The sequence below is a fragment of the Aedes aegypti genome, chromosome 2, assembly GCF_002204515.2.
Source record: "Aedes aegypti strain LVP_AGWG chromosome 2, AaegL5.0 Primary Assembly, whole genome shotgun sequence".
Taxonomy (NCBI): domain Eukaryota; kingdom Metazoa; phylum Arthropoda; class Insecta; order Diptera; family Culicidae; genus Aedes; species Aedes aegypti.
The window spans coordinates 111698961-111722912 of record NC_035108.1 but is presented as its reverse complement, the minus strand read 5'-3'; the positions used below and the strand labels follow the sequence as shown (position 1 = coordinate 111722912).

General features: G+C 43.6%; 2 protein-coding genes across 2 annotated transcripts; one reads left to right on the top strand and one right to left on the bottom strand.

Annotated features, from left to right (window-relative positions):
• The first annotated feature begins 10904 nt into the window (after nucleotides 1–10904).
• Nucleotides 10905–17352, top strand: LOC5576166 (copper chaperone for superoxide dismutase). The gene is made up of 3 exons (XM_001662468.2): nucleotides 10905–11076; nucleotides 11148–11337; nucleotides 16788–17352. The coding sequence occupies exons 1-3, from the start codon at nucleotides 11008–11010 to the stop codon at nucleotides 17258–17260; spliced, it is 732 nt and encodes a 243-aa protein (XP_001662518.1). The 5' UTR covers nucleotides 10905–11007; the 3' UTR covers nucleotides 17261–17352.
• Nucleotides 17345–23862, bottom strand: LOC5571963. The gene is made up of 5 exons (XM_021841971.1): nucleotides 23726–23862; nucleotides 23089–23175; nucleotides 18429–18538; nucleotides 18261–18355; nucleotides 17345–18195 (listed from the first exon to the last, which is right to left on the bottom strand). The coding sequence occupies exons 1-5, from the start codon at nucleotides 23756–23758 to the stop codon at nucleotides 17363–17365; spliced, it is 1158 nt and encodes a 385-aa protein (XP_021697663.1). The 5' UTR covers nucleotides 23759–23862; the 3' UTR covers nucleotides 17345–17362.
• Between the last annotated feature and the right edge of the window lie 90 nt (nucleotides 23863–23952).

Here is a 23952-nt window from a genome sequence, read left to right as displayed (position 1 = left end):
TGTCAAAATTATCACAGAAATCTAAACACTCGTGCAAGAACAAAATATACACTCAATCAAGTTTTGCTTGTTCGGTACTTTTTCAAGCTGGGTATGAATTGTTTATTATGAATACTGAAAATTCAGCTTTTTGATTGAAAACTTCTGAAGTTTAGTACAAATTTTTACTTTTTACCGAACTGCTGCCGCTGCTCAACAAACTACATCCGACGTCATAATTTACTATTAAAATGTTGGAGGAATGAACAGTCTGATAGACGACTACACGGAGAAAAGCGATTAAACTAGTTAGCATGCATATTATTATTTTTCAAACATTTTCCTCATTTAATCGTTGCGATACTTAAAAAATATTCTCTGGATTATTTTATTTTATACCTTGTCATGCATTTTTCTTTTATATATTTTACCATGCATATGTAGTCACCCATGCTACTCTTTGGACTTCTGCAAAATCAATCTCGTTCTGTTCGGTTACTTAATTCATGCTATTCAAGCAAGTCGCGCAGCGTTCATTAAAAAAATCATAATATTCACGAAAAGATGCCTAAATACCCCGAGTATGTTTTCATCCTGTTCAGCAGCATGTGAAAACTCTTGGAGACAAAACAACAAACCAACCTCAAATAAAGGAAATCTTCCGAAGTTCCAGCGTGTCGTAAAACTGTACAAATTACAGCCGAAAAAGCTGTTCGAAGGTAAGTTGGCTGGCTATAATATTTAAACCATTCAGTAAACGTGATATGAAAGCTTTTCAGTTGATTTTGTGCGGAAGAAATCCATCGCGATAATCGTGAAGAAATCGAAAAAAATTCGGGACACTATTCTGGATCTGAATTCACCGAGCATAATGGATTTTGCGAGATCGAAGTGGCATTGCGCAGGAGACCGGATCAGTCAATGTCGGGAAGCAAAATAATTTTGAAAAAGCAGCTGTAAATAGTAGCAATATAGACCAGTTCCTTATAAAACTAATAAATGTGTTGATAATAATATAAGAAACAGCTTCCGATTATTTTTGTTTACATCAACCGAACTAAAATGGCTATTTATAAACAGTTTATAGGATAATAGAGCTTTATACATTGGTTGCTTAATATCCAAAAATACATTGACCGAAATAAAACCCGTTTATACTAGCAAAGCTTATTACGCCGATATGCATCACAATGAGTGAATAGATCGAATATGATTTTAGTATGATATTTAAGCCAACTATTTTCTTAGCGTGTATCATTTAGCCTTTTTAGACCACGGCTCATAAGTCTTGATCGAAACGTGGCTTGATTCTCGAACAGTTTCGAGCTACATTTTTGGAGAAGGATACGAGGTATTCCGCTGCGATAGAAATACGAATAACGGCCGCAAAACGGTTGGAGGTGGCGTGCTTGTGGGCTTAAAGCAGTTCTAATCGAAAACGATTCCTGGATTTCTGTGGAACAAGTTTTAGTGGCTATTCAGCTTTGTTGTGAAGAGCAATATTTTCTGTATACGCCTATGTGTATGAATAACAGCTACCGAAAGAGAGCGAAGAAGAACAGTATGAAGAACAATTGAATTCGAAGACGCAGTGTGCGTACAGTTACTATCGAACCGTTTGTAATAAAGGACGTTTTGTTTCGTACGTGTGTTGCTTCAATTCTTCCGATCACGTTACGCGAGTTCCCAAATCCCTCGGTTCTGTTCCGGTTCTTTGTGCCCGCCGGCCTGGTTATTGGCCGCTGGGAAGTTTGGATGGTCAACCAGTTTAATCCAACAAGCTTAGCGACCGCAAACTCTATCTATGCGTGGTATACATCCGTGGTATCTCCGAACCGGACTCGTGATATGGATAACATCAACGCGCACTGTCAATCAATCGCCGTCGTCTCGGAATATGCCACCCCTAGTGACGAAATAGTCGTTCTTGGTGATTTTAACTTGCCAGACATCGCATGGACTCCAACTCACAGTGGTTTTCTGTGTCCCGATTATCAACGCACTTCGCTTCACGTTGGTGCTGTCAATCTTCTTGATTGTTACAGTACTGCTACTCTGGCTCAGATCAACCACGTGATGAACGAAAATGGCCGCTACCTGGATCTCTGTTTGGGTTTATTCACAAATTTCATAACGCTAAAATTGACAATTTTTGACACCCACCCACCCCCTCGTAACGCAATTTGTATGACCATTTTCCAAATTTCGTATAAGCTGTAACATTTTCAAGACACTCACCCACCCCCTACAGCGTTATGAAATTTGTGAATGGGCCCTTTCGTGAGTGGTCGTGATACTCCTCCTTTCATGTCGACGGCACCTGCACCTTTGGTCAAGGTTGTTTCTCATCATCCGCCGCTAGTAGTCGCCATCAAAACAAATGTTGTTCGTTTCAACTCCTCCAGGAGTTGTTCCAGAGAATTCCAATGCAAACCCTGCATGTAGTACGATAAATCTAGACCAATGTCCACCATCCTCCATTTCCAACTGGGTATCTTTCGTGTGTGTTTAATCAGCTGTGAAGCGAAGTATTGCAGCTCCATGTTTCACCAAACAATCAAAGCAATAGTACAGGAGCCCTTGCTGCTGAAGGCTCTAAAGAACTCGCTAGCGCCACATCGCAGAAGAACAGTTCTGAAACTGCTAGATTGTTGCGACGAGCTTGTCTCGGTGAAGTTCTTATAGCGCTTCTCGGGCCTTCTTAATATCGACCAGTAGCTTCAGAGGTCGTCTGCTCGAACTCAACGCAGCTTGTAAATTTCGATTCTGCAAATTGGACAGATTCTGCATTAGAACCGATGAAAGTGTACTCTTCAACCCTTCGATCCTGTCTTCGATTTCGGCCGCCCCGCGAAAGCTACACTCCTCTCGTTTCTGCACCAACGCCAGACAATTTTCAAAGTGTCGGTGGGCGATCTTCGCCTGGATTTTCTCTAGCGCCGAAACCAACCAATCCGGGGACAGATTCTCCACGATCGAATTCACTTCGGCCGTCGGACTAAGTATCTCACTGTCCACCGATTTCTGCTGGTCTGAACTTCAATACCAAAATCCATTGCATCGAGAACCTGTTTTTTTATTTGCGGCTGAAAAAGCATGATGCTTCTCGTTATTGACGCTTTTCCAACACCTGTAAGGATAGTTAACGAAAACTCATTATTTTAGAATGTTTGCCCTTTCAAGACAGCCTCAATCCATTTTATTTGTACTCATTTAGAGGTTTGTAGAGTTCAGGATATTCAGGATTCAAAAGGATACCAATCACAGAATAACGTAACACAGCGTTTCATTTCACTCCGATTTATTTCGTAAATCTTAGGAACAACCTGATTGCTTGTCCTTTAGCTATCACTCACCGTCACTAACTAACTCTACTCAATCATCGCCTACTTCGATCATACTCGCCTAATTACGCATCTGCTCGTATCCTACAAGGTTGAGTTCGCCTCTAAATTACCTTTCTCTTCTAACGAGCAATATCTATGTCCGCCGGGCCCAACGGATAGAATCCGTTGCTACGGCAGCTCCCTAATAAGGCAAGCTTGTTTTTTTTTTCCCGCCGGAACCAACAGATCTATATCTGTTGCTACGGCAGCTCCCTACTACGGCGAGCTTTTTCGTTTTTCATTTCGCCGAATCCAACGGATAAAGTCCGTCGCTACGGCAGCCCCCTTCTAAGGCGAGCTTGGTTCTTTTTATCGCCGGACCCAACAGACCAAGTCTGTCACTTCGGCAGCTCCCTTCTGAGGCGAGCTTGATTCGGTTTTCTACCGCCGGACCCAACAGATCAAATCTGTCGCTACGGCAGCCCCCAAACATGGCGAGCTTTAGTTTCCGCCGGACCCGACGGATAGAATCCGTCGCTACGGCAGCCCACTTCAAAGGTGAGCACTTTCGCCGTCGTAACGGCAACCCGTTTTACAACGAGTTTTATTTCAGTTTCAACTTACACTTCGAACTGCATAACTTCGACGGCTACTTCCATTTCTTCAATGTGCTGGTAAGCAAAGAGCTTCCATCTTAGAATTGAATTCTAAGAATATTCTCCTTACTGCAACACGCAGGATCTCTCGTCGCCAATGTGGAGTTTTCATGTCTTCACTGCTTGACAGTTTTATAATTATTATCCTTCAGATGAGCACAGCCTACTCAATAGTATACCAAATCACCACAAGAGTTAAAGACAACGCCGACTAAAATTTCATCCCAAATCCTTCTGGAATCATGTGAACGAACAGCGGAAGGAAGTTGGTTTGCCATCATCCATGACATTCAACGGCACTACTGGGTCTAACCTAGAGGAAATTTGCAATCTGTTCTCAAACAAATTTGCAAGTATGTTTGTAGACGAACAAATTTCCGTCAATTCCATCAATACCGCGGCCAACAATGTGCCTTTGACTAATCAAACGCTTAGCAGCATACACCTTACTCAAGAAATGATCTCGAAAGCGGTATCACAGCTCAAAACTTCGTTCAAGCCGGGGACAGACGGTGTTCCAGCTGCTTTTGTGAAAAGAATAATCGGCAGCTTGTTGGAACCGCTTCTCAAAGTATTTCAGCTTTCGCTAATCAGCGGTACATTTTCGACTTGCTTGAAAACAGCCGAAATGTTTCCTGTGTATAAGAAAGAAAGCAAGCGCGACGTAAACAACTATCGTGGGATCACATCGTTGAATGCTGTAGCTAAGCTGTTCGAACTGGTGGTCATGGATAAGCGCACACTGCAGACAGTATTTGAGTGCTGATCAACATGGATTAACTATCGGCCGCTCTACTACTACCAACCTGCTATGCCTTACGTCGTACATCACTGAGAGTATGAATGTTCGGGCCCAGACGGACGTGATTTACACCGATCTATCTGTGGCATTCGATAAGCTAAACCACGATATTGCAATCGCCAAACTCGATAGGCTTGGAGTTGGAGGTAGCCTTTTGAGATGGTTCCGCTCTTACCTCACTGATCGTCAATGGATCATTGAATGTAGTTTTTGCAAGAGCTCGACGCATCAAAACAAAGGCGCCACTGTATATGGGATTTAACATTGTGACAGCATTGCTGTTCTGTCAAACACACAAGGCTACGGTGGCGCTATCTATGCTTTCCATAGCGGCCGTTTTGATTATTTTAATGATCCATTAGTGGTATGGTAACTTTAGGAGACCTGCTTTTACGAGTCATCAGGCATCCCGCAAGGCAGTCATCTGGGTCCGTTGATTTTCCTTTTGTATTTTAACGACGTACATGTTCGCAGACGACCTAAAAATGTTTCTGTGAATATGCTCAATTGAAGATTGCCGTTATCTCCAGGACCAGATAATCGTCTTCGCTGGATGGTGTGATCTCAACCGGCTAGTCGTCAATCCAGCAAAGTGCTCCGTAATCACTTTTTCACGGAAGAAACAGCCGATAATCTTCGAGTATAGCATTTTTGATACGCCAATCGAACGAGTGCAGTGCGTTAAGGATTTGGGTATTCTGTTGGATTCGCAACTAACATTCTCCCATCATATCGCTTATACTGTCGATAAAGCATCAAGAACGCTTGGCTTCGTCTTCAGAACTGCGAAGAACTTTACCGACATCTATTGCCTGAAAGCGTTATACTGTTCCCTCGTTCGAGCAACACTGGAATATGGGTCTGTGGTCTGGAGTCCAAACTACACTCAGAAATAAAAATAGTCACAGAATTACTGAAGTTTATGCATTAATGACTAGTTTCTATCTGCCTCTCTTTCATTCTGCTGTGATTTTTTAGCCTAACTGTCATTTCGACTGGGTTGCAGCTTAGCGATGCTTCAACCCAGGCGAATCGACAAATAGGAATAAAATTCCCTGCAGGATGAAAGAGAGGCAGATAGAAAATAGTCATAAATTACTGAAATTTATTCATTCTGTGACTATCCGTGTTTCTGAGTGTACAACAACGGATGCGAGCGAATCGAATCAGTTCAACGGAGATTTCTTCGTTTTGCACTTCGGAGGATACCTTGGAGAGATCCTTTACGCCTTCCGTCGTTAATATATTTTGTATTTCTTTCACCACTGTACTGCGAAGTGCGGCCTCATAAGTGCTGGGTTGCATCGAATCACGTTGATGTCTTCAGAGCACTTATTCTCTTATTTACAAAGAATAAGTCCCCCGAAGACTCTTACCCGATGTGATGTCATTGCGCACTTTTATTGGCGTTTCCGCACTTGAAAAAATCAATGCGATTGTCCAGTGATGAAAGAAATGCGCAATATAAACTTTAGTAGTTGTATGACTAATTTTATTTCTGCACTCAGGCAAATGGATTATCGAAATACATAAGAACCCCTTATGAAAATTCGCCACAAGGAACCAAAATTTGAAAACAAAAAAAGTTTACGCGGCAACCTGGAATCGAGCCAAGAACCTTGCGATCAATAGTCCCGTGCGTATATTGTTTTTTTTTACAAGGGGGAAATCTGCAAACAGATCCCCATGAGAAGATAACTCAGAGAATGCGGGGATGACGCACCAACGACGACCCGCTAAACCAGCCTATGCACTGTGCTTGAGCAATTCTTTTAGAGTCCGTACGTATACCACGCGCCTATCGACGCCGTGATGTGGAATGATGCTGGAACGGTACATAAAGCGCTCGCATTGCAATAATCGTTCCACATTTCATAAGGCAAAAAGTATTTATTTCGATAGTCCAGTTCGCTGCGTGTGAATGTATAGTCGTTTACCAATGGTGTTTAGAGCGAGATCATAAGTTATACGAGAATAATTCTTACTTACTTTACTTTTGCTGGCGCTACGTCCTTCAAGACATGACCTGCGCCACAATGTTACGCCAACTAACTCGGTCCATGGCTGCTAACCTCCAATTCCTCGATCGCCCCACACTTCCAAGATCCTGCTCCACTTGGTCAAACCACCTAGCTCGTTGCGCTCCCCTTCGTCTTGTACCGGCCGGATTTGAGTTGAACACCATTTTTGCAGGATTGTTGTCCGGCATTCTCACAACGTGTCCCGCCCATCGTACCCTTCCAGCTTTGGCGACTTTCGTGATACTGGGTTCACCGTAGAGTTGCGCAAGCTCGTGGTTCATTCTTCTCCTCCATACGCCGTTCTCACATACTCCGCCGAAGATCGTCCTAAGCACACGTCGTTCAAAAACTCCTAGCGCTTGCAGGTCCTCTTCAAGCATTGTCCACGTCTCATGCCCGTAGAGTACTACCGGTCTTATTAGCGTCTTGTACATGGTACACTTAGTACGGAAGTGAAGTTTACCAGACCGCAAGGTCTTGTGGAGTCCATAGTAAGCACGACTTCCGGCGATGATACGTCTTCGAATTTCTCTGCTGCAGTTGTTATCCGACGTTATCAATGATCCGAGATAGACGAATTCGTCCACCACCTCGAACTCATCCCCGTCGATCGTCACGCGTCTGCCTATGCGAGCTCTATCGCGCTCGGTTCCCCCAGCCAGCAGATATTTCGTCTTCGACGTATTTACCTTCAATCCAACCCGATCTGCTTCACGTTTCAGCCTGGTATACTGTTCAGCAACCACCTGGAACGTTCTTCCGACAATGTCCACGTCGTCAGCGAAACAAATGAACTGGCTGGATTTATTGAAGATCGTGCCCCGCATGTTGAAGCCCGCCCGTTTCATAACACCTTCTAGCGCAATATTGAACAGGAGGCAGGAAAGACCATCGCCTTGTCGAAGTCCTTTGCGTGTTTCAAACGGGTCCGATAAAGCACCCGATATCTTCACACAGCACTGTACACTATCCATCGTAGCTTTGATCAGTCTAGTCAGTTTCCCGGGAAAACCGTTCTCGTCCATAATCTTCCATAGCTCTTCGCGGTCGATGGTATCATAGGCCGCTTTGAAATCGATGAATAGGTGATGCGTAGGGACTTGATATTCGCGACACTTTTGAAGGATCTGCCGCAACATGAAGATTTGGTCTGTCGTCGATCGCCCGTCCACAAATCCGGCTTGATAACTTCCAACAAATCTGCTTGCCAGTGGCGATAGACGGCGGAAGATGATCTGGGAAAGCACTTTATAGGCTGCATTAAGAATGGTGATCGCTCGATAGTTCTCACATTCTAACTTGTCACCCTTTTTGTATATTGGGTATATTATTCCCTCCTTCCACTCCTCCGGTAGCTGTTCTGTATCCCAGATCCTGGCTATCAATCGGTGCAGACAAGTGGCCAACCTGTCCGGGCCCATTTTAATAAGTTCCGCTCCAATACCATCCTTTCCAGCTGCTTTGTTGTTCTTGAGCTGTTTGATAGCATCCTTAACTTCACCTATTGTGGGAGTTGGCACGTCTCCCTCATCCGCCGTACTGATGAAGCCATTCCTCCTGCTGTCTTGATCTTCCTCCTCTGCGCCGTTTAGGTGTTCATCGTAGTGCTGCTTCCACCTTTCAATCACCTCACGTTCGTCCGTCAAGATACCACCATCCTTATCCCGGCACATTTCGGCTCGCGGCACAAAGCCTTTGCGGGATGCATTTAGTTTCTTGTAGAACTTACGTGTTTCTTGAGAACGATACAACTGCTCCATCTCTTCGCACTCCAACTCTTCCAGGCGGCGCTTTTTATCCCGGAATAGATGGGTTTGCTGTCTTCGCTTCTGTTTGTATCGTTCCACGTTTTGACGGGTGCCTTGCTGCAGCATCATCGCCCGCGCTGCATTCTTCTCGTCCAAAACCGTCTGACACTCGTCGTCGAACCAACCGTTCCGTCGATTTGCTTCCACGAACCCAATGGCACCTTCCGCTGCGTTGTTTATGGCTGCTTTGAGACTACTCCAGCAGTCCTCAAGAGGGGCTTCGGTGAGCTCTCCCTCTTCCGGCAACGCTGCCTCAAGGCTTTGCGCGTATTCAGTTGCGACTTCGGGTTGCTTGAGTCGCTCCAGATTGTACCGGGGCGGGCGTCGGTACCAAATGTTGTTCACAACGGAAAGTCGTTGGCGCACTTTAACCGTCACAAGGTAGTGGTCCGAATCGATGTTTGCGCCGCGATAGGTTCTGACGTCGATAATGTCCGAGAAGTGCCTTCCATCAATCAAAACGTGGTCGATTTGCGATTCAGTCAGTTGGGGTGATCTCCAGGTGTACCGATACGGGAGGCTGTGCTGGAAGTAGGTACTACGTATGGCCATGTTTTTGGAGGCGGCGAAATCAATCAGTCTAAGACCGTTTTCGTTCGTAAGCTGGTGAGCGCTGAACTTCCCTATAATCGGTCTAAATTCCTCCTCCTGGCCAACCTGAGCATTGAGATCTCCGATAACGATTTTGACATCATGGCTTGGGCAGCCGTCGTATTCACGTTCCAGCTGCGCGTAGAAAGCGTCCTTATCGTCATCGTCACTTGCTAGGTGAGGGCTGTGCACGTTGATTATGCTGATATTGAAGAAACGGCCTTTGATCCTCAACTTGCACATTCTGTTGTCGATTGGCCACCACCCAATCACGCGCCTCTGCATTTCGCCCATCACGATAAAAGCTGTGCCCAGCTCATGTCTATTGCCGCAGCTCTGGTAGATGGTATAACCATCCCTATACGTATGTACCGTCGACCCTTTCCAGCAAACCTCCTGCAGCGCTACGATGTCGAACTTGCGGACCCTCAATAATTCGGAAAGAATGCGGGTACTTCCCAAGAAATTGAGAGACTTACAGTTCCATGATCCGAGTTTCCAATCGTTAGTCCGTTTTCGATGCCTGGGTCTATGCCGATTGTTCTGGTCCGAATTTACATTGTATGCTTCCTGTACTGATGATTTTTACGGCTGGCTTGTAAGGCCTGCACCAACCCCCTGTCTCGCCGGAGGATCATCGTGCACAGCACTGTTTAGAGTCCCACGCTGGCACTAGGACGATGATCAGCCGCTCCTAACATGGAGAACAGACGCTGTTTTGAGCCGCCCCTAACATGGAGAACAGACGCTCTGATAAGCTACACCCTCAGAAGAGAGGAGCCCCCCTTCCCTGTCAGCATACGACCAAGGTTCCACCAGGGTTGGTTACCCGATCTTCCCTACGGTTACTCGTATCCCAGGCGGCACCACGGGGAGGTAGGGATAGGAGTTACTGGACAAGAGGCTAAGGACCACAAATGGGGTCTATTTTATACCTGCAGGTACGCGAAGTACCAATGGTACGCATTGTCCAGTCATTTACCACCCGAGAATAATTCTTATTATGGTCTAATCTAGTAATCCTTTATAAGAGAGATTCGCGGAAGCTGACATTTCTGTCAAAGTGTGAGCCAATCGAGCAGCGAGAGCTGTCAAAATGTGAGCCAAACGAACATGTGTTATGTTTGTTTTGAACTTTTCTTGAAGAGTAATGTAATCAGCTTGAAATTATTTCGGTAAAAGTAATTTTACATGAAGCAAAAAAATGAAATATTTTTCTTTTTAAATTTTTGTCAATGCGATTTTTAGTTACTGATTTTTTCGGCTGTTTACTAGTTTGGATATGTATCTCAAAGATCTATAACGAAACAAAATACACTTTTTAGCAATGAGGAAGTCATGTACGTGTTACAATATTTTTCTCGTTGCCGAACAAAATCAGCACTGCTGGTCAGTTGCCAAATCATTCCATTTTACTTCCGCTTATCTCTCTATAAAGGATCACTAGTCTAATCCACCGGTGTACTAAATTTACTCGGTCTGAGAATTGTGACACTTGAGCGGGGCACGCTCCCGTTTGATTCCCATGCATGCACGTGATCCGGACCCGCTCTAGTGTCAAAATTCTTCGACCGAGTTGGTTTAGTACACCAGTGGATTAGACCATTGTACTAAAAAATTACAACGATTCAAAATGTGTGCTCAAGGATGTTTCTGGCAACACTGACCAATTTAAAACGCGCCTGTGGGTAATTCTGAGACGGTGTAATGGGTGTAATGACGGTTTGTTTACCGCTAGTGATAAGAACAAAAATATTGTGGCGCAGTGAATCAGCAAATCGATCGCCACTTTTAGGCTTTCCAGTGAAATTTGAATCTTATTTCATGTTCTTTGACTTTCTTAAGCATCTGATATTCAAACAGCAGAAAATGACCGACCGAGAAAGTATAAAGGTAAGTGAAATAAGTTGTTTTATACGAATAAATCACCGGCAAGGCACCACTTTAAATCGCCTCAATTTCAGATAGAGTTTGCCGTGCAGATATCCGGAACCAAATGCGCCGATAAGGTGCGAGCTGCCCTGGAAGGCGTTGGCAAGGTGGACATAGACGTGGACAAGGGTAGCGTTCTGGTGGAGACGGCGCTGCCCTGGATTGATGTGCACCGGCTGATTGAGAACACCGGAAGGCGAGCGGTGCTGTCAGGTTTCGGAGGTAAGTCTGTTCTCTAGTTTGACACGGTGCTCCCTAGACAATTATGAAGAAGAAAAAAATCTACAGTCGTTTTCTATGGCAAAGTTATATTTCCGGATGAACCGAAAAAAAAAAACATCGTTGGTCCATTTTGGAGTTTCTTTCTCTTAATGACACAACTTCACAAATACAAAGGAATAGGAGAATCGTCCAGAAAATCCTCCATCAATCAATTTTCTCAGGAATGTACGATGTTTCTCAAGTATTATTTTTCAGAAAATTCTACAGGATATTATCCAAAGATTCTACAAAGTATGATCCAGACTATTTTCAAAATAGTTATCTTACAAATTTATCTACATTTTTTTATACGGAGAGGCTTGCACTAGTTTATTTCTACAGACATTCATTAGATATTACTTTAGAAATGTTTCCCGGATTTTCTTTCAGAAATCCGTGATTTTTTTAAAATTTCCTTGAAAAATCGCTAGACAGGCATATTTGTGGATAAATATTTTGAAGGAATTCCTCTTAATATCTGTGGTAATTTTTAAAGTATTCTTTAAGAAATTCCTTGCTGAAATCCTTAAGAAATCTTGACCGAATATCCGAATAACCGGAATCCTGGCTTTATCACATAGGAATGGAAGGCTTCTAATTAAGCAGTTTTTTTGCAGTTCGCACATTTTTTTCTGCAAATCCGTTACTTTTAGGGACATGTGGGCTGGAAGTTACATTATCGAACGACCAAACTCGGCTAAACGTGGCAAACTCATTGGCTAAATATTGCGGCCCATTATCGGTATACAACACTCTTGGAATGTCATGTGTTGCAAACCAGCTTTTCAGCTGCTCAATGACTACTCTCGCTGTTGCTTCCCTTAGCTGAGCGAAATCAAAAAATCCTGAATAGCTGTCAGCTATGAGCAAGTACTCTTTGCCACAAAAATGAAACAAATCTGACGACACGATCTCAAACGGCAGCGTAAGAATTTCGTTACTGATCAGTTCATGTTTGACGTTGGATCTCTGATGCTTCTCACAGATGGCACATTACTCTGTCATACTTGCTATCTCCGTTGTCACTCCAACCCAGAACAACGACAAATGCAGCCTTGGATTCCGGTGTGGCCTTGGATTCCGGTGAATCTTCTTCAACATCTTGTTCCTCAAACTCTTTGGAATCAAAATTTGGTGTTCTAGGGAATAGTTATAAGTGGGTAGGTTATTGTTCATTTCAGTAATTATTCTGAACAAGTGAAGTTGAAGTTCAATTTTAATAAATATGATTATATTTCGTCGAGAGTGTAGAAAAGCTCAGCATGAAGTAGTTCGCGATAAAATGTCAATTTGACAATTTCTGGGTCCTTCAAACATTTCTTGTCGCGCTGGCTTCGACATTGGCAATACGATGTGGACTTCTAACACATCTGAAGAATCTCTTGAATTCAAATTGTCCAGAGGAATATCAGATCAGATCAGTTTATATTTTCAACCAGCACTCTTTAAGTAGTGTTGGTGGCATGTAACGTGTATGTACACGAGCGCAGAAACCACTATTGCTTCCATTTGGCAGCCATGTTTTCTTATATGATAAGTGACTTCGACGCTGAAGCGGCCGAAATAACCTTATTTTCCTCATCCGGCATCCTTGTCACATTCTCCATGATCGATTTGTCACAAACCATATGTTCACTTGCACCAGAATCCACGATTAGGCGCACTTTCCTATTTCCTATCCGCCGTTTTTTTATTCTCCTGGGACACGTTCCCACTCAGAACCAGCATCAAACCATGCTCGGATTCGAATTTCTCCCGTCTATATTCTGCTGGAACAATTTTCTAATCAGAATCTATAGACTAAACATTGAACGTTTTACGTTCGTGTTAAACTGGGACGTATTCCCTCTCAGAAACACTAACGCAATGTTGACGCGTTCTACTGGGATACATTCCCTCGCAGAAGCATGTCTATTCTCCGACACTTCTCTGTTCAACAGACGGTAACAGTACTGTTTCGTGTGACCTGGTTTGCCGTACTCATAACACGTCCTCGTAGCCTTCTTTTTTTTTTCTTCGGCATGTTTCGGTTGCCGCCAGCCATTGCCACGTTGGATGGTTCCAGATCGTGATGTTCCTCCTTCTTATTTTCGGCATCCAGGAAAAGGCTACGGATTTCAGACAGAGACTTTGTTGCCAAGCCACCCTGCCTCATCACCGCAATTGCATCCAAAATGCTTTGATGATGGTCTGGTATGACAACTAGCATGGTGTTCATTTTTTTCGCTAGCTGACACAGCTTTACCAGCTCGTTCTAACTCCTAGATGAGCCTCTTGTGGGCCAAGAACAACTCCATTAGTGATCTATAGCCAGCCGTACGAAGATTGTACAGCTTGCGCCTGATAGAAAATAGTGCCAGTCGCCCATGACCCAGATACAATGAGTCCAGGCGGTCCAGGATTTGTTTGGTGTAAACACACTCCAGCACGTGAGCCATAGCGTCGTTGTCCAGGGATGTCCAGAAAATGTTGCCCACTTCGTCGTCTTCCTTCAGGCCGCACCGCGCTGCTTCCTCTGTCGTGGTGCCTTCTGGGTTGTCAGCATACTCTTCCATAGGTGGTATGCGTTCCAAACAGTGCTGAAGACCATGTTGTTTTAGGTAGTGAGTTACTCTCACCTTCCAAAAGGAATAGTCCTTACCGACTACTCCCTGGAAGGTTGGTATCATTACCACTCGCTGTCGCTGACCGACTTCGCTGAACCCGTAATTATTATTGTGCGCTGTGTTCATAAACATCGTAAGAATGCAGCGCCATACATGACAGTTATGTCGGAACGAGTCACACGTCGCGTGTCCCACACGCGCGGCAATATAACAATTTAAAATCAAAATTCAAACAGTTCCAGATCACTCTTCAAATGATCTCGTGAATTCCGGTGGAGTCAACTAATGGTCTTCACCAATATAAAAACAATCTATTCGGTATTCTTACCTTCCTAGATTTATTCAATGATTAAATTAATCTCCTAGGAATATAACCTGTTGAGGTTGACATCAATTTTAAAATACCTTAATAACGTATTCTTTAGATCGATATCCAAAAGACAATTTATTCAGTTCAATTTGGTCAGTGTCATATTTACAATACATGGAGTGATAACAATAGATAAAACTATATATGCAAATTATCACAAGCTCCCAACTTACTCAAGTAGCCATGGAGCATTATATCATTGCTTATATAAAGCAGCTGCATTGCCGCAAGCCTGTCATTAAAGTAAATTAAAAGTGGAAAAAGGCCCTTATACAGTTGAACTCAGGGACGAAAAAAATCATGCTCACTATACTCAATTCACTGACATTTATGCCACCATCAAAGTAACCGCACCACCACCAATATGATTGTACCAATGAAGATAGCACAAAAGTAGATGTGCAAAACAAACAACGATGCCCGTATGTCGTTGGTGTTTTTGATTATCAGAAGCAGAAGAGTATCAGTTTTAAAAAAATGATTATCAATGAGGTTCATATTAATTAAAAAATATGCTGCTATACGGGTAATTAACGATCCGATGCACGGAATCGATTATATTGACGTGTCTTAAGTGTAACTCGTGCAAAAATGACAACTTCCCGAAGCGGAATGTAAAAAAGTCAAGCTGGCTAAAATGAATATCATTTTTTGTTTCCGATTATCAAAAAGCGGTTGAGTAGCAGCAGGTTCAAAGGAAACTGACAATCTTGCGCAAGCGCTTTGCCAATCTTTGTTGTGTTGTCAAGGTGAGAATGAAACAAATAAAAATCAACGAAGATTCTACCCAGCAAGTATCAATGTAGGCGAGGGTAGATTGAGTATTTTCGTCCCTGAGTTGAACTAATGCAATAAAGTCGATAAAGTAATAAAGCAATTCATAAAGTGATATTAGTGCATTGATACATTCGTAATGTAGCGTTAAGGTGAAACTCCTTTGAATCCACTAATAACTATATAAAAGTAGTGGTACACAAAAAATATTCTCCTATTTGTTGGTAATAGTGAAATTATAATTGATAAGACGTTGTTGCCAGTAATCGCTACTTCAATTTGAGTCTTTTCCCCTTCGACTAAATCAGATTGCTTGATGTCGTACGTAACCATCAACGTATCTGAGAGCCCTGCAAGCGAGCAGCCGACGTAAAATTAGAAAAATAAAAAAAGCGAAATGCTGTGATCAAGTGATTGTTTTTAGCACGGTTTGGTGAAATTTTAAGTTGTTTTCATCAGAAATCAACCAGTAATCGTTCTTTTATTAACGAGTAGTGAAAGTAAACTGTGTTGGAGGTTCTACGTTTAGCGAAAGTGGTAAAACTTGGTGAAAAGTGTTCTTCGTTCGCAGGCGGATAAGTGTAAACAATGTAGCAAAGTTAAACGCCCGTGTTGAAAATTAGCACGGTTTTTGAAATTTCCACCAGCTACAAGTGTTAAAACTTCGGAAATCGTAAGGTAATAGTCTTCTGATATTTCGTTAGCAATTTTGGAGTGAACTTAGTGTAGGTAAGTGAAATATTTTGAGAAATAATGTGGACTTCCAGAAATGTGTTTGTATATGTGAGGAAGCCATTTTCACTGCCATGACAGGGATTCCTTCCTATATGTCCTTAATGCTTTATTGCCTGACAGCTCTTGAAATGTGTCGAATAAAAGCAATGTTGCATCAATATTGCTGATATGCAGTAAAATTCGTGCATTGTCAATGCTTGGGATATCCACGCTCTTTCGTTTACGCTCATGCAGTACGCATGTCATGTATGAACAAAAAGCAAAGGTATTGTCCAACCGGTCGGCATACAATCTATTATTGCTCATTCTTTCCTTCGCGTTATAGTGGTCCATTATCAGCATCCAGATTAGACCGGTGCAGAAATTGATATTTCAATTATTCAATAATTTCTCTAACTGATTCACTTCATTATGATGTGTTGTCCACTTTCGTTAGAGGTATTTTACACACATATTTACTTCTTAGTAAACAGTTTTAAATTCTTGAAGTTAAATTAATTTCAGCATTGAACATATTGAATTGACTGACCCAAAAGCGAAAAAAGGATGGATCTAGATTTTCGTTGCATAGTCAAATATCAGTACTACCGATTTAATTCCTCATAAATCAAATTGATTGATTGATAAGCGGCTCCGCCTTCACTGAGAAGTAAGTCTCCACGAAAAGTGTAGATAGCGAGACCTTTTAATTAGATTTTCCCATCTGATGAATCAAAACAAAAACGATACACAAATCGATACTGCATTACCTATCAATGGAAATGGAATAATGGGCGTAAGTTCAAAATGGACCCTGCATTTTTTCCTAGACATGGAACTTACCCATAGAAAAAAACTGGTGAGCACAGATTTGATGGAGACAGGAGACTTTTATCTGATAATAACCGTGGTAGGTCTTACAATCTAAACGAGTATGCTAATTGCAGGTCAATCCGCCGTTGCGATGGTAGACCACGGCAACGAGCTGAGCAAGGTACGAGGCGTAGTTCGGTTCTGTGCTCTGTCGACTAACGAGAAGGGAGCCGTTGTGGACGGAGTGATCGATGGGCTGCAGGAAGCGCGGCCCTACAAGCTGAACGTGCACGAGTGTGGCGACATATCGGAAGGATGTGCCTCGGTGGGTGAGGTTTACGACTCCAATGATATACAATCGGACGAGACCGGAAGGGCAACGATTCGGTTCGTGAACGACCGGCTGGCAGTGTGGGACCTCATAGGAAGATCGGTGGTCATAACGGAAGCGGAAGGGGACCGAAGGTTATCATGCGGAATCATAGCGAGATCGGCTGGCATTTTCGAAAACTACAAGAAGATATGCGCCTGCGATGGAGTTACGATTTGGGACGAACGGGAAAGGCCTCTGGCCGGCAGTAAACGGCGAGAGAATGCTCCAGCGTAGGTAGGGCTCTTCGATGGGGGTGGGAATTGATATGGTCATTTAATGGATAATGGTGGACTGAGAAGGTAAATAATACAGGGCTTATAAAGCTATCAATGGTTTTTAATCATCATCGATGACAATGGACGTTTCACAATCCATGCTCACATTGTCGCGTGTCCTTTCATTGAGCAGTTTAGCTAGATGGGCTCTGCATAGTTGTTTGTAGTTCACAATCAACTCCATACACTTTGGAGGAGTACTCACCGAGATGTTGATGTGCACCTTAAGCACTTCCGGATCCTTTTCCAGGCCGATCAATCTTGTCATTAGTTCCACCACATGCACAAACTGCTCCTTCTTGATTCGGTAACTCATTTCACCTATCGTAGCCTTATACCAACCGGAATAGTTCCCCAAAACGTTTTCATTGGACATGCAAATCTCCCTAGCGCTCACCATCAGGATCATGAAGGTTTCAAAGTCTCCGGCATCTACCACTCGATTGAACAGGTCCTTCAAAATGCCTTTCACGCGAACAATTTCAACCTTATCGCCCTCGATTGCAACTGCCACCAGGTGCAGCAGGGCGAGATAGTACTTCCAGGACAAACTCTTCGTTTTTGCCGAGGCGAAAAGCGTTTCGATCGCGTTGGCCTGGTCTTGTACCACTTCCAGCATTATTCGCCCTAATGTGGTACTTCGGCGATCTTCGCATTCCGCTCTCCACTGCTCTTGCAGACCAACGGCCTCGGATAACGCATGAAGTTTCTCCTTCCCAAGAAGCAGTTGCAGGTGTTGGGTACGTAGCCGAGTCAGGTCCGGTTCGGGTAGATGGGATTTCAGCTGTTCCAGATAGTTGCACGGGACTACATTGGGTTCGGCGATAAGGTCGTCCAGAACGGAATTGAAACTGTCGTGAAGAACTTCCCGGAGGGTCGTAGAGTAGGATGTGTCTGTGGGTAGGGTTATTCCACTTTCGTGAGTTTCATGGGAATAAGATTGAGTGAATATGTATTACCCAAGTGTGCGTTGCTAATGATATCGGCCAGAAGAATGTGTTCAACCTCCAGTAGATCGTTCATCACCTGTTGAATCGCTGAGCTTGAGCGTAGCCTGCAGGGAGTTGGATGAAAGCCTGTTACGTGAAAATTGCTTAGAAATGATGGCATTGAGTTGGCGAACTCACCGAAGCACATATTCGGAGGCAGTAACGATTCCCGCTTCCTGTAACATGGACAGTACTTTCGAGCTACCTAAGTTCCACTCTTGTTCAAAAATGAACTGGCGAAGGATGTCCTGAAAAGTTGTGGTAGTTCCATTTAGTAGGTATTTTGTTATACATATTTAGTTTTTAATTTAATAACTATTCAATGTTATTTTAGAACTCCTGAGGGTATTATTCAAAAGCCTTTTGAATAAAGTTATCGCTGGTTACGCTTGTAGATTCGAAGACCTTCAACATGTTCTTGGAATATTTATAATAGTCGTTGAATTCAAAGGTTGGGCTTTGGGACATTATCCCGAATGCAACTAGTCCGAAAAACACATTACCTCGAATGTCCTAATACCCTGAATGAACTATTATCTCGAGTGACCATGTTGCCATTTCTGATTGAGAAAAACATACTCCTCAATAACGGCTTGTTAAAACTGGAATGCAATCTGGTAATGATGTTCTGGCCTATATGCAACGTATTTAGCAACTTCACTTTGTTCTTTCGATTACTATAGGTTTTTAGGTTAATAAAATCAAAAAAAAAAATAATACTGTACTGAATAATGTACGTATTCATTTAAGTTTAAAGATCTTTCCGCTTTCAGAGATCCGATTGACCTGAAATTTTCACCACAGCTCAGAAAAAAAAACAAGTATTAAATTCATATATAATACATAATTTTTAATGCATCAACTTTTCATTTTTTTTAATTTCAAATATTTTTATTTTTACCTTAGCTATTACAATTTGTGTTTAGAGTTTAACTAACGAGATATGGACTTTCTTACTACAATGACATAGAACAAACAGCACATTTTGTGTTAATGAACGACAAACAACTATTTCGACAATGAAGGAAAAGAACAAAAAAAACCTTCGAAATTGCTTAGAAAAATGACAGAAGAAAGAAAAGCTTAAATATAATATTACATCACATCTATGCGGCCATCTCTTGTAAAAGAGGATTTACAGATAACGAACAGCTGTCCAGGAATTTAGGCATTAATCTCCGAAACCAATCATCGATCCGCTCAACGCCGGCAAGTCGGTGTACCTCGTCAGTCGGATGAAAAGGGCCTAAATCAAGAAGCATCTTGAGCAAACGATTTTGTTTAACTTGAACTTTTTTCCGGTGTGATTGCGCACAGTCGTACCAAGCAGGAAAGCCATGCATATGCCAAATTTCAGCCAAATAAAAAAATACAAAGGTAAACCGACCTACCTTGATACCTTGATGGCTACAGCGTAGCATCACGCCATTGCCGGGCGTATTGTAGAGCTCCATCTTCGTCGGTCTTGGGCGAAACTTCTCCAGTTGCCCCGAACGTTTAGGGTCGCCAGGTCCTCTTCCACTGCGTACATCCAGCGTATTCGTGGTCTTCCCCGAAGCCGCCGACCTCTACCTGGTTCCCTGCTGAATATTATTTTCGCAATTCTTTCTTCCGACATTCGCACTAAGTGACCAGCCCACTGAAGTCTGCCGTATTTTACACGATTGATAATATTCGCATCTTTGTACACTTGATACAACTCGTGATTCATGCGTCTGCGCCACACACCATTTTCGAGTTTCCCACCGAGTATTGTCCGCAGTCTTTTACGCTCGAAAACACCGAGAGCTTTCCGGTCTGACTCTTTCAACGTCCACGCTTCGTGCCCGTAGAGAACCACCGGAAGAATCAATGTTTTATACAGGGCGAATTTTGTTTCGGTTTGCAAGCTGCGGGACCTAAGCTGGTTACGTAGTCCGTAAAAGGCCCTATTCGCAGCCGCAACACGTCTTTTCACTTCGCGGGAAACGTCGTTGTCACATGTCACAAGTGTTCCAAAGTAAAAAAAATCTTCAACAACTTCAAACACATCCCCATCAAACACTACTTCAGCACTTACACCACCATGCCTGACTCTATCTCTACCTGCAACCATGTACTTGGTCTTGGTAGAATTGATGGTCAGGCCTATCCTCGCTGTCTCCCTCTTCAGAGGCACGAAGGCCTCTTCCACTGATCTGCGATCGATTCCAATCAGGTCTATATCGTCCGCAAAGCCAAGGAGCATGTGCGACCTTGTGATAATAGTGCCATTTCTTTGCACGCCAGATCTCCTAATAGCACCCTCAAGTGCAATGTTGAACAGTAAATTCGAAAGTGCGCCTCCCTGCTTCAATCCGTCTAACGTCACGAACGAGGTTGACACCTCGTCTGCGATCCGAACACTTGATTTCGAACCATCCAGCGTAGCACGTATCAGCCTAATTAGTTTCGCCGGAAAACCATTTTCAGACATTATCTGCCAAAGCTCATTTCTTTTCACTGAGTCGTACGCCGCCTTGAAATCAATAAACAGATGGTGAGTCTGCCAGTTATACTCCCGGAATTTGTCTAGGATCATTCGCAAGCTAAGCATCTGGTCCGTTGTCGAACGGCCCTCACGAAAACCAGCTTGGTATTCGCCGACGAAGGACTCCTCGAGCGGTCTCAGTCTGTTAAACAGGATGCGCGACAGAATTTTGTACGCCGAATTCAGCGGGGTAATTCCTCTGTAATTGGCACACTCCAGTCTGTGCCCTTTCTTGTAGATAGGGCGGATGAGGCCATCCAACCAGCCGGTGGGCAATTCTTCGTCCTCCCATACCTTCAGAAGTACTCGGTGGATCGACTGGTAAAGCTGCTCGCTTCCGTGCTTGAGAAGCTCGACCGGGATCTCGTCCTTCTCAGCAGCCTTACAGTTCTTCAGCTCGCTGATAGCCTTTTTAACCTCTCCTATGGTCGGTGGGTCCACAGCTTGATCGTCATCATCTATGTTCATCCTGTTCCTCGCTACATTTCCATTCTCACCGTTCAACAATTGCTGAAAGTGCTCCTTCCACCTGGCAGCCACCGCCGTTTTATCGGTCAGCAAATTCCCTTCTCGGTCATTGCACATAGCGGGCACTGGTACGGTATTGTGCCGCGCACCATTGACCGTTGCATAAAATCTCCGCATATCATTCCGGTTCATGTTTATTGTGCGTCAGCTACCACACTTTCTTCGTGCTGCCTTTTCTTTCTGCAGTGGATTCGCTTTTCTTCGGCTCTCGCTGCCCTGTACCGCTCTCTGTTCTGTCGGGTACCGGCCACAAGCATACGGCTTCTGGCGACATTCTTCATGTCTGTCACCCTCTGGCACTCTTCATCGAACCAGTCGTTCCGTCTTCGTCGTTGACCAGTGCCGATCACTTCTCGCGCCGTTGTTGTCACAGCTTCGTGGATAGGGTCCCACAGGCTGTCGACGTCTCCAACAACGTTGGCTCTTCCCAACTTCTCGTCTAGTTGCTGACGGTACTGCGCAGCTACCCCATCAGTCGACAAGCGTTGTATATTGAAGCGTAGCGTTCTGTGTGTTGCGGAACTCGTGACGCTGGATAACCGCGCCCGAATTTTAGCTACAACGAGATAATGATCCGAGTCGATATTAGGGCCTCGGAAGGTCCTGACATCAATGACATCTGAGAAATGTCGCCCATCAACCAGCACGTGGTCTATTTGGGAGCAGGCATCGCCACTCGGGTGTCGCCAGGTGTGTTTGCGGATATTATTTCGCGCGAAGTATGTACTGCTGATTGCCATCCCTCTAGCAGCAGCGAAGGTTACTAGCCGCAGGCCATTATCATTGGTAACGGAATGAAGGCTTTCCGTTCCAATGACGGGTCGGAAGAAATCTTCTTTCCCGATCTGCGCATTTGCGTCGCCGATGACTATCTTGACATCTTGTTTTGGGCACTCTCCGTAGGCCTTATCCAGGCTCTCATAGAACTCATCCTTCATGTCATCGGGCTTATCGTTCGTTGGCGCATATATGCTGATCAGGCTGTAGTTGAAGAACTTGCCCTTCATTCTCAGCACACAGATTCGGTCGCTTACCGGTTTCCACCGAATAATTCGCTTCATCTGCTTCCCAATCACTATGAAGCCAACTCCACGTTCTGCTCTGTCGCCACCGCTGTAGTAGATGTGGTACTTGAATGAAGTGTTGGCGATGGGGTCCACCGCTCGGAATTCGCGTTCTCCGGTTCTCGGCCAGCGTATTTCCTGGATAGCTGCCCCGTTCACGCCGACATTCCGCAGTTCACGAGCCAGGAGCCCAACACGCGCGGGTTCATTCAAAGTTCTCACATTCCAAGATCCAACTTTCCAATCGTTGTCCTTTATTCTTTGCCGGGTCTGTTGCCGTAAAATCAATCCGTTTGCTCTACTTTTGCCTTTCTTGGTTGGTGAAGAGTCTTCGATAGGCCACCTAACCAGGGTTGCGTTACCTACATCGTAAAGTAAACCGACATTCGAATTCAAATGGAACCGCTCACATAGTCACGTGAACATTTACGCCCAATGCTAAAAATACTTCATTTGGGCAACCGTGAACTAGATGGCGGTAGTGAGCAAACGTCAAACTCTAACAAAAGTGATGCGAGCGCCCCGACTGGCCCATCGGCCAACTACCAAATATTATAATTGGGCGCTATTCTGCTGTACGATGAAAATAGTGTTACGTCTGTTTCTCTGTGGTAATTTACTGAATGACCCTAAACCACCCAATTACCATATTATAGTGCATCCGTTTCTGAAGAAAATGTCACCTAAATACACTTACCTTTTCTTTCACATGAAGATACTTGATTTGCATCCGGAATTCATTTTCGTAAGGCACGTGCAATTTTTCGATTCGGTGGTTGGTGTCCTACAGAAAAGAACCAAATCGAAGATTAATTGGGTTGTTTAGTGATGAAAAACCCATAGTTATTTGTAACTTTATTGGAAGAGCACATTTTTCTAAGTGCAACACGATTTTATTGCGCTTCAATACCTTAATTTTGATATAGTAAATGATTATAAAAGATTTCATTCCGTCGACTCAATGACATTTCAATTTACATAATGACAGCTCGTCCCGAAGTTAAATTTGCCGAGGGGTGATTCAAACGCGATTTCCATACTAAAATCAAACGTGTTTTAAAAATAGTTCCAGGGTACGGAAAATTATGAAACTTTGGATTCTGGCTCAGTTTTTAACGTAGAATAAGAATATGTAAAAAACAGGATACCCCTAAACAAGCCAATTTGGACGTTCTTTATCCGCATAATGGGAAGCTTCGCTGTAAATGACCCGTCTGAATGACATTAACATACATCGATCGTTTTTGAAACTTTACCGCCGGTTACGATTCAACTCAATTGGCATCTTATCGGAGAGCTAATTAGTCATTTTTAACAAAGATAACTCGACTTACCTCCAATATGTTTCTTATTTTTTGATACGCCATCGTTTAGTAACCATTTTCCAGTCGAGAATCTCCGAAAAACTCGAGCGCGATCGAATTCCAAAACAACAACACTTTGATTCGGTGGGTAACATTCAGCGTTTGAATCGGACCAGTAGCAATGACATCGATATCAGGAATCCAAAAAATGTGGACGGTGTAATTGTCCGATGCCTGTTTACGTTTGAAGCAAGTAG

What these genes read in the sequence shown, in the direction of transcription:
- LOC5576166 (XM_001662468.2), top strand. Translation starts at nt 11,008, where the DNA reads ATGTTCTTTGACTTTCTTAAGCATCTGATATTCAAACAGCAGAAAATG. An exon ending in CCGACCGAGAAAGTATAAAG is followed by an intron (nt 11,077 to 11,147) that starts GTAAGTGAAATA and finishes CCTCAATTTCAG; the next exon opens with ATAGAGTTTGCCGTGCAGAT. An exon ending in GGTGCTGTCAGGTTTCGGAG is followed by an intron (nt 11,338 to 16,787) that starts GTAAGTCTGTTC and finishes TGCTAATTGCAG; the next exon opens with GTCAATCCGCCGTTGCGATG.
- LOC5571963 (XM_021841971.1), bottom strand. Translation starts at nt 23,758, where the DNA reads ATGGCGTATCAAAAAATAAGAAACATATTGGAG. An exon ending in ATCTTCATGTGAAAGAAAAG is followed by an intron (nt 18,539 to 23,088) that starts GTAAGTGTATTT and finishes ACAACTTTTCAG; the next exon opens with GACATCCTTCGCCAGTTCAT. An exon ending in CATTAGCAACGCACACTTGG is followed by an intron (nt 18,196 to 18,260) that starts GTAATACATATT and finishes CCCTACCCACAG; the next exon opens with ACACATCCTACTCTACGACC.